This window comes from Anneissia japonica, unplaced genomic scaffold (genome assembly GCF_011630105.1).
Source record: "Anneissia japonica isolate Jap-2015-1 unplaced genomic scaffold, ASM1163010v1 scaffold287602_len1038180_cov171, whole genome shotgun sequence".
NCBI classification, from domain to species: domain Eukaryota; kingdom Metazoa; phylum Echinodermata; class Crinoidea; order Comatulida; family Comatulidae; genus Anneissia; species Anneissia japonica.
Window position 1 is genome coordinate 646,342 of NW_022734061.1, and position 11,294 is coordinate 657,635.

General features: G+C 33.0%; 1 protein-coding gene across 1 annotated transcript; it reads right to left on the minus strand.

Annotated features, from left to right (window-relative positions):
* Nucleotides 1-10,228: 10,228 nt before the first annotated feature.
* On the minus strand, nucleotides 10,229-11,272 carry LOC117116303 (serine/threonine-protein kinase BRI1-like 1). Its single transcript, XM_033260325.1, has one exon. The coding sequence runs from the start codon at nucleotides 11,270-11,272 to the stop codon at nucleotides 10,229-10,231; it is 1,044 nt and encodes a 347-aa protein (XP_033116216.1).
* Nucleotides 11,273-11,294: the final 22 nt, after the last annotated feature.

Consider the following 11,294-nt stretch of genomic DNA (forward strand, 5'->3'; position numbering starts at 1 on the left):
AAAGATCAAGCCAACCTTGCACTATATGAACAAATAGTGCACTGTTGGGGATAGGCAAATAACAATGGGAGTTGCAGTGATGACGTCATGATTGACTTATAATTCGAAATAGTGCCTCCGTTTTTGAGTCTGAAGCCTCATTTACAAGACACGATTACGACATGACAAGACAACGACACGATACAGATGCGCGCAGTGTTAAGAATACAAACTACGCGATGATATGTCGTTGTCGTGTCGTAATCGTGTCTGTGTAAATGTGGCCTTAGACGCAAAACATGGAGAAAGAGAAATGAATAATTGATCGCCCAAAACGCATGAGAGGTCATTTTTGGGCGTCTAGATTTTGTTTCGTTTTCTTTTCATATAGGATTCTAATACATACCATAACATTATTATTATTATTATTATTATTATTATTATTATTATTATTATTATTATTATTATTATTATTATTATTATTATTATTATTATTATTATTATTATTATTATTATTACTATTACTATTATTATTATAATAATAATAATAATAATAATAATAATAATAATAATAATAATAATAATTATAATTATTATTATTATTATTAATGTTAGACATCTTTCTTTGAAAGACATTTCATATTATAAATAACAAGGGCGGATCTAGGTTCACATTTAGGTGGGGGTCAGACGTATTTTCATAAAAACGTTTAAAAGGGGGGTCGGGGGTCTTCCCCGGGAAAATTTTGATTCTTAGATGGCGGGAAATGAGCTTTCCAGACTTTCTAGTTGTCTTTTAATGACTTTTGGTTCTTCAAAATTCAAGGTTTTCCCCCTCTTGAAAACGGTCAGGTAAACTTTCTCATTCTTATTACTGTAAATAGGCCTATTTATGTGTGTATACGTACATAAAAAAAATGAGTTGCATAGACCTACGTATTCTTTTTTTTCCATGAATGATGGATACCCCCAAAGAGGAAGGGGGTCCGGGGTTATTACAGTAAATAGGCCTATTTGTGGGTGTATACGTACATTAAAAAAATTAAGTTGCTTACGTATTCTTTTTTCCATGAATGGATAACCCCATCACTAGATGGCAGGAAATGAACTTTTCCGACTTCTGAGGTGTCTTTAATGACTTTTAAGTTCTTCAAAATTCAAGGTTTTCCCCCTCTTGAAAACAGTCAGGTGAACTTTCTCATTCTTATTACAGTAAATAGGCCTGGGCCTACTTATGTGTGTATACGTACATTAAAAAAAATTGAGTTGCTCACGTATTCTTTTCTCCATGAATAGATAACCCCAAAGAGGAGGGAGGTCGGGGGGTCCTCCCCGGAAAAAATGTTATCACTAAATGGCAGGAAATGAGCTTTCCCGACTTTTGAGGTGTCTTTTAATAACTGTTAAGTTCTTAAAATTTTAAGGTTTTCCTCCGCTTGAAAGCGGTCAGGTAAAATTCTCATTTTTATTACTGTAAATAGGCCTACTAGTAGCCCTACTATGTGTGTATGTACAGTAAATAACAAAAATTGAGTCGCTGCATACATATTCTTTTTTTCAATAAATCGATGAACCCCAAATAAAACGGGGGTCGGAGGTCCTCCTCGGGAAAACTCTGGTTCTTAGTTGGCGAGAAATGAGTTTTCCCGACTCCTGAAGTGTCTTTTAATCAAAATTCTATAGGTTTTCCCCTTTTGTAAACGGTCAGGTAATTTTTTCTCATTCTTATTACAATAAATAGGCCTATGTGCGTACCGGTACACAGAGAATTTTTTTCCCAAGGGAGGGTGGCAATGAATAAATTGTACATTTGCATTGCAATAAATTAGTTCTAATTCCAAACCTACTGATGTCACTAAAAATAAAATCATAAAGAATATGTCATCTTTGTATGAAAACATGCCAAAAAAAAAAAAAAAAAAAAAAAAAAAAAACCTATTAAGGGGGAAATTTCACGTTCTTGGTTAATGTTTCCTGAATAGAGACACCCCTATTCGGGAGGCTGAATAGGGACACCCCTATTCAGGAGACACCCCTATTAAGGGACACTTTTTTAGTCTCGAAGGTGTCCCCTTGGGCAAGGAGGTATAAAAATATTTTTATACCTCCTTGCCTTGGGGTTCTACTGTAATAAGATATTTTCTGCAAAAGAGGGCTCCTTTCGTTACTAAACTATACTAAACTAGAGTTCCTATATAGGAACTCTATACTTAACCAGTACCGTACCATATGTAGGCCTACGTCCGAAAAAAAAAATGATTTAATGGCCGGATGTCGACGTTCAGAATGCACTATTGAATATTCATGATTAAATGTTACGGTAGTTCAGATAAACTGAATGAAAAGGATTATCTTCTGCCAACTGGTATGTATTTAGTTAAAATTATACACTCTCAGCAATAAATATTATTACAATAATTGCTTTAATGTTGAGATTTTTAAATGCATCAGTGATTTGTTTTGCTAATTCAACACCAGGTAGTTAGTGATCATGGAATAACTTACATAAACTCAATCAAACGCTAAAAGTGTATTATGTGGTCCGGAGTAGCAGTGGGTGTTGCTAAATGTCTTTGAAATGCAAACGTGGGTCGTTCTAAATGAAAACGAAGGGAACCACAGCTAAGTTGTGCGTAACTTGCCAATTCTGTTACGTTCTTTGACCACTTTTAATTTTAAAGAACGAATTTTAAAAGGCTAAACTAATTACGTCATTACTCTCTAAATACAAAATAGTGACAAGTGAAGTGAAAGAGTGAACACTTTTTATAGATATTTACGTCTGGGATCTCCAAAAATTAAATGACCCTCCAATGTACACCCTTGACTGATTCGTCGCCAAAACACATAATATTATCTTCCTTGTAACTTGGTTAAACTTTTTCCGAATGTTTCATTCAGATCAGTTGATCCGTTTTCGAAATATGTGGCCCTGGGCTGGGACGTTTGCCTTTTAATGGTCCTTAGATCTACACCCTACTACGGATCGTCACAAAAATGTAATCCTTTCTTTACTCGACCTTGATGAACTGTTATACAAAATTTAAATTATACCAAAAATTAAATGACCCTCCCATTTACACCCTTGACTGATTTGTCGCCAGCACATAATAATTTCTTCCTTGTAACTTGGTTAAACTTTTTCCGAATGTTTCATTCGGATCAGTTTTGTTTTCTTTATTCAACTTACTGCGACTCACAAAAACATCAGACACAGATAAAAAAGGAAAAGTTGACCCGTTTTCGAAATATGTGGTCTAGGACGTTTTGCTTTAAATGGTCATCAGATCCACACTATACTGCGGATCGTCACAAAAAGTTAATCAATTGTTTTACAAGACCTTTACAAAGTATTATAGAATGTTTCATTTAGACCCATTGTTTTTTTAAAGAGATATTTAGGACCCTCAAACCTTCACAGGATCGTTACTAACACATAGAAATTTCTTCCTTGTAACTTGATTAAACTTTCCCGTAAGTTTTATTTACATCAACTGATCGGTTTTTGAAATATCCTGTGTAGACGTGCAAAAAGATAGGAAAAATATATACAGGAAAAAAGAAAAGAAAAAATCAGAACAAAAACAATGGCTTTTCCCAGGACTGCTGGGAAAAGCCAATAATACTTACAGTATTTATATTTTTAACATAAAAAAAAAAAATTAAATCCCTTGCACATTGCAGCCTAGCCAGTCTCTTAGTTAAAATAAGTTTGTTTTGTTTTTTTTTAGTTTTTGATGTTTTTATATGATGTGATGCATGCTTTTACTGTATTTCAATGTCAGTGTTTTCTGTGAAGATGATTTCATTCATAAATATCCATTATGAATGAATAAATGAATCTTGTTTTCCCTATAACACACACTTGTTTTACCTCATATCAACTACTGCAATATGCATGGCCTACAGCCACTCGTAAACTGGTATTCATTGTATGTTTCAAAAGAAAGCGCTCAGAATATGCAGAGGGGCACCTTCCAGATCTCACACCAAACGTTTATTATATTCTCTCATTTGGCCTACTTTTCAATATTTTTTTTCTCAACAAGTTTTATTTGTTAATGTTGCGTCAAAACAATCAAATCAAAGCATTTAATTGACTGTTTTGTATTTTACATAAAACCAATTTTTTCTAATTTTAAATACATTTATTTACCCCTGAATTCGTTATCACGCATAGACTTGTGCTAAATGCGTGACAAATCACATCATGCATGTGTTTCTGCAAAATGCATGTTTCATCCAAAATCACTTTGAGATGCGCGACGGTTGGTAACTATTCTCGGATGGCAAAAAATGGCATTCTGTTGGCGTAGGCCCATTATTTTTTGCTCCGACTGCCCAACGAGCTCTGGCCGGGTGGGGCGTGTTGACCTACGAAGCCCACCGCGACTGGGGCTAGGGAGGGTTTTCACAGGTGGAGGTTGCAGACCACCCCAGCCCCACAATGGTTGAGGCTGAGGTAAGTTATGGTTATAGCACCTCTTGATGGACGGAAATGGCTCTCTCAGACTAAAATTTTCATATTATTTACTTTTTCCCATTTTTTTTTTTATAATTTTGAAAAAATTTGGGGACTGGCCGACTGGGGCTCTTGAGTATAGTATAATTGAAATCAACACAGTAATTAATAATTATTCCTCAAAAAACAGAATATTATTTAAGGGCCCACTGGCCGTTTTTGCTTCAAAAATATCAAGTTAAAATTATTTTTAATTGTTAAGTGACTTTTAGGCATATTTATGAATGGGCCCCTAATAGCACTGGGCCCCAGTGTTTTGTACTGGCTGCCCTGCCACTGTCTTTGGTGTCATTTTTGTAAACTCAGTAATTAAGTTCAATCGCGAAGATGAATTCCATTTTACATTAATTTGTCCTTTCTATTTTCTGGTCAGAAATTATTTTATTTTTTTAAATAATTTTTTTTACTCTTCCTTGCATTGATAAATTTTGATGTCTAACATATTAACACATGAAAAAGTAACTGGTTTTTCACTGCTTTCAAGAAAATTAATTTGGTTTTGCAACACTTGATACTCTTTAATGTATTATATATGGGCCAAATGGCCTATATATTGATGAAGAATAAGACAGCAGTTAGGTGAATGAACATACATAAACCTGAGGTTAAACACTTGGGCAAAATGGGCAAATCCCCCTGCCAGGGGTCCCAAGTCTCCCGGAACTCGCGGGAGTCTCGGGACGCCCTCCCGTACTCCCGCAAGCAAGCAAAAATCTCCCGGAAATTAACCCATCTTTGCAATTTCATAATTTGCATTGCTTTATGTTTTCACTGCTCAATGATCAAATCATTGCCGATCGGTCTCACTTGTGCAGTACAGCAAAATAAAATTGAATGTGTTTGGAAAGCTCATTAACCAGATCAGTGGCGGATTCAAGGGAGGGAAAGCCGACCCGGGGGCTCCCTAAATATTTCAAAATTAGGCGAACAAAAAATGGGGTAGGAGAAAGAAAATTATATTCAGATTTAAGTCTGAGGGAGCCATTTCCGGCCCTCTAGAGGTGCCATAATCATCAATTTTCTTTCTTTTCATGGGTTACACTCCATCTCTAAAAGTCTCTCCCTGTCCCTTGGGGAGGGGAATATGGCCGTCGGAGCTTAAAGTAAGGCATAATCGTCGAATATCGTAGTTTCATACGCCTCTAAGCAGGTTTTACATATTTGAGTTTAAAAATTAAAAGCATAGTTTGATCCATTTCTCTATATTGACCTACATGATTTCCTGGCAAAGTCATAGTTCTGTGTCCCTTACAGACTAAAATACTCTGTCTATAAAATTATATCGGAATATGACCACTGTGTCCAGCAATCATCACTTTCCGAGTTGCTTGTTTTAAAGGTTGTTATTGCACATTGGACAGTGTTGCATTTTAGTCTTTACTTTAAGAAAATTTTTAATTCCTTAATTTTGTTTGCGGGCCAGACCAATCTACTTCGCAGCACAAATGTGGCCCACAGACCACTTATAAGACATAGAATTAATTCTTTTAAATTGTATTTATTGTAAAAATATGCCAAGATAAGATAAGATATAGGCCTACTTTATTATACACTTAATACAACCAGTGGGGTACATAAAACATTATTTGCTGAGATGCAAAATTAAGTACATAATATAAAATAAAACATATGTCTTAAAAGAAGTTATCACATATATTTGACATTATAACTATATAGATACATGCATACCTTATACACTGTATCGTGAGTGGATTTCCCGTATGATTAAAAGTCGTAACGGTACTGGGTTTGGTCTACAGGAGTTCGTGCTTCGAATAGGTCATTCCATTCATAGAAGCCTTTTGATGGAGAAAGTGTACCTTTTTAGCAAAGGTTTGCTAGGTCGAAACTAACTCCGGCTATTTAAAATTGATTATAAGATTGAAAAATATTAATCTTATTATTGTAGTAGTGATAATGTGTACACGTTTAAATTATTTTTATTTGTTAACGTCAATTTACATTTAAATTTAATGTATTGTTTAAGTATGAATTACTATGTCCATGTAAAATTAATCTTTTCTAAATTGTATATTTTAAATAATATAGTAATAGGCATAGCCGAGGTCTAGCCTAGGCCTAAACGAGTGACTATATCATGGGAGTGCATAACATTATGGAAAAAAAGAATATAACGATAAAATTGTGAAAGAATAAAGGAAGAAGGAACAATAGGAAAGATATCTGGAGCGGCTGAAATATCTCCGAAAATATACAATAGTAGTCAATATGCTATTATTGCATTACGTTTTGTAAACAATTTTGGGCATTAATCGTCAGAGGTCTCGGTGCAACAGCCTACACTTTTCATAATTCGAAATCGAATCAGACCTTAAGTGATTTCCAAAATCTCTTTATTATAAAATAAAGAATAATTAATGTTCATAAAATAAACTAAAAAAATGTCTTACCTGGAATTAGGTATAAATGTACATTATGATCCGAGATCGTATAAAACATAATCATGTTTAGTGCATCGCTGTATGTGTATGTGGTTCTGTTATGATGATGATCGTGAGTGGATTTCCCGTACGATTAAAAATCGTAACGGTACTGGGTTTGGTCTACAGGAGTTCGTGCTTCGAACAGGTCATTCCATTCATAGAAGAAGCCTTTTGTTGGAGAAAGTGTACTTCTTTAGCAAAGCTTTGCCTAGGTCGAAACCAGTGGCGTAGAAAAATATTTTTCATTGGGGTGGGGGGGATGATTATTATTATAAAAGCTATGAAAATATAATTCAAAAGACGATTAATATGAATACATAAAATATAATTCCACGAACAACTTGCAGTTACAAATGTCATTCTCAATTAACAAGAAATATCTCAACTATATTAGATAAATGACAAATTCAAGTAATTTATAGTGAAATAAAGTATTTACATTATTATTATATAAAGCAATATGAAAATATAAATAAAAATAAGATTAATATAAATACATAAAATGTATTCGCACGAACAAATTTTATCGTCAACAGAATTAATCAGAAATTTCTCAAATACTGTACATTAGATAAATGACAAATTCAAGTACTTAACAGTGAATTAAATTATTTACATTATTATCAAAAACAATAAGAAAATATAAATAAAACAAGATTAAATATAAATACATAAAATATATTTCCATGAACAATTTTCAGATATATATGTCATCCTCAATAAAATTAACCAGAAATGTCTCAAGTACATTAGATAAATGACCAATTCAATTACTTTATAGTGAATTAAATTATTTACATTATTATTATCAAAGGAAATATGAAAATATAAATAAAACAAGATTAATATAAATACAGATAATATATTTCCTGAACACCTTGCAAATAGAAATGTCATCCTCAATAAAATTAACCAGAAATGTAGCAACTACAATAGATAAATGACAAATTCAAGTATTATTTATAGTGAAATAATTATTTACATTATTATTAATATCAAAAGCAACAGGACACCTATACAATATTTACAACCATTAATCATTTATATTTATTACTTTTTTTTTAAAACATTTTTTTTTATTTACCTTATTACGTTACATTTTACAGGGAAGATATATCTATCCACCTATAAGGGGCCCAGACAAGCTCTTAGTTCTGACAAATCACGCAGAAAAATAGATTATGTCACGGTTTCTTTGTTGAAATTTTGTAGCCTCTATAGAGACTAAATCATTAAGAATAAGAAAATTGTAGAGGTAAAACTATCCCTCGCTGGACACCATCTGGTATTTCAGGGCCTGATTGGTAGTACAAGTGTATGTTTTACTAGAATTAATCTAATATTCTAATTATATAAAGGTAAAACTATCTCCCGCCGGACACCGCATCCTGGTATTTCTGAGTCTAGGTTTTAGGGGCGAAAGATTATTATTTACATGGTGAATCAAATCATGATAAATAGGCCTACTGTAAGCTATTGATACTTAACTACAGTACAAAATGAAATAATTTTAAATTTGTTCCATATTTCAATAAGCTAAATGTGCAAGTTATGTTTGAAGTTAATAAAGATACCGTAAATAAATTGATAAAATGGACCACTATGGTACGGTAAATGTTGCGCGTGACAAATCAATGGTACAGCAAAGTTAAATTTATCCCCAGTCAGACACCGCATCCCGGTATATCTGAGTCTAAGTTTCGGAGGAAAAAGATTATTATTTATGTGGTGAAACAAATCATGATAAATAGGCCTAAGTTATTGATACTTAACTACAGTACGAAATGAAATAATTTTAGTGTTCCATATTTCAAAGCTGAATGTGCAAGTTATGTTTGAAGTTAATAAATATACAGTATATAAATTGATAAAAGGGACAACTATGGTAAAGCAAATGGTGCATGTGACAAACCTATTTCAATGAGGTTGACTGGTTTGTTTTTTGCTTGAAGTCAGGACACTTAATTTTGTAAAAAAAGAGGTTGCGTCAGATGAAAGTACAATTAGGCTTACACACTGAGTTGTATATTGGTCTTATATGACCAACATACAAAAATCGACCAAAATTATTCTCAAACTCAGGGGTCGTCTTATTTCCAGGTCCCCTTATACGCGAGTATATGGTATCTAAGGCGGAAGCTCTTACAATTTAAAGATTTGGAATGCTTATTTAGGCCCCTAATTGATTTTACAGTCTGATATTGTAAAAATGTTCACAAGATATTTTTATCTGAGGAAAGGTGTTGAGTCCTTGGACAAGAGAGAGCTCTCAGACATAGGGATCTTCCACGGTAACTGGCACACAATTTCAAAATATGCTCTTAATTTTGTTTGCTGCAAACTAACAGTTTGGTGGAGATTAACAGTTTTTAAATGGGGGGAGTACAGTTGTAAAAAAGGAAGAATTATCATTGAATAGTTGCATAAATCTCTCAGCAGATTTACATATTTAAGTTTATAAAATAAAACATAGTTTGATCCATTTCTCTACAATATTTGACCTACATGTTTGCCTGGCAAAGTCATAGTTGAATGTCCCTTAAAGCCAAAAATACTTTGACTGTATTAGATCATATCAGAATGGAATCGCATAAAGTGTCCAGCAATCATCACTTTCAAATACACTGAGTTGCTTGTTGTACAGGTTGTTATTACATAATGGCCTAGTGTTGCATTTTGATCTTTTCTGTATTTTCCATCTTCCTGGCAAGATTGTACTTTTACTTTGCCGAATAAAATATTATTACTTTGAAACTCACTGATCATACTATTCATAATATCATCTATTAAACTACAGTTGCTAAATTTAAGTTTATGCAGTTTTTGAGTATTTGTTATTAAGGAAGTCAGTGATGCATCATTAATCGTCCTGAGATTATTATCATCGAAACAAAGACGCCTTAATTTTAAATTGATACCTCCACTAAAACTCATGTCTTGTATCAGTTTTGAAGTAATTGTCATTAAGGAAGCCAGTGAAGTACAACTAATAATAACGAGATTATCTTATATTTTTAATTTTTATTTTAATAAAATTTGACATCCAGCTTTCTGATCACATCATTTATAATATTACCTGTTGAAATTAAAACTATAGTTGCTTAATTTAAGCTCAATGAGTGTTGGACTAATTGCCATTAAAGGAGCCGATGAAGCACCATTTAATCGTACATGTACTGAGATTATTGTCTAATCTAATTTAGTCATTTATATAGTGGCTTACTATACTTTAATCATAATTTTAAGACTTGAAAGCTCTCTGATCATAAGCCAGTTCTCCTGTTCAACTACAGTTGCTTAATTTAAGCTCAATCAATTTTGGAGAAATTGCCATTAAAGAAGCCAGTAAAGCATCATTATTCATTTTGAGACTATTACCACTGAAACACATATACTTTAATTCTAACATAATACCTTCACTTGAAAGCTCTCTCATCATATCATTTACAATATAGTCTGTTAAACTACAGTTACTCAATGTAAGTTTAATCATTTTTGGAGTAATTAATGAAGCCAGTGAAGCACCATTAATTGTACTGAGATTATTACCATCGATAGAAAGAATCTGTAATGCTAACTTGATCTCTCTACCTGAAAGCTCTCTGATTATATCATTCATAATATCACCTGTTAAACTACAATTGCTCAAATTAAGGTCTTTCAGTTGTGGAGTAACTGACATTAAAGAAGCCAGTGAAGCACCATTAATTGTACTGAGATTATTATCATTGATAGAAAGAAACTTTAATCCTAACTTGATCCCTCTACTTGAAAGCTCTCTGATCATATCATTCATAATATCTCCTGTTAAACTACAATTGCTCAAATTAAGGTCTTTCAGTTGTGGAGTAATTGACATTAAAGAAGCTAATGAAGCACCATTAATTGTACTGAGATTATTATCATTGATAGAAAGAGACTTTAATCCTAACTTGATCCCTCTACTTGAAAGCTCTCTGATCATATCATTCATAATATCTCCTGTTAAACTACAATTGCTCAACTTAAGGTCATTCAGTTGTGGAGTAACTGACATTAAAGAAGCCAGAGAAGCACCATTAATTGTACTGAGATTACTATCACTGATATAAAGAGACTCTAATTCTAACTTGATCCCTCTACTTGAAAGCTCTCTGATCATATCATTCATAATATCTCCTGTTAAACTAAAATTGCTCAAATTAAGGTCTTTCAGTTGTGGAGTAACTGACATTAAAGAAGCTAATGAAGCACCATTAATTGTACTGAGATTATTACCATCGATATGAAGATACTGTAATCCTAACTTGATCCCTCTACTTGAAAGCTCTCTGATCATATCATTCATAATATCACCTGTTAAACTACAG

What these genes read in the sequence shown, in the direction of transcription:
- LOC117116303 (XM_033260325.1), bottom strand. Translation starts at nt 11,272, where the DNA reads ATGAATGATATGATCAGAGAGCTTTCAAGTAGAGGGATCAAGTTAGGA.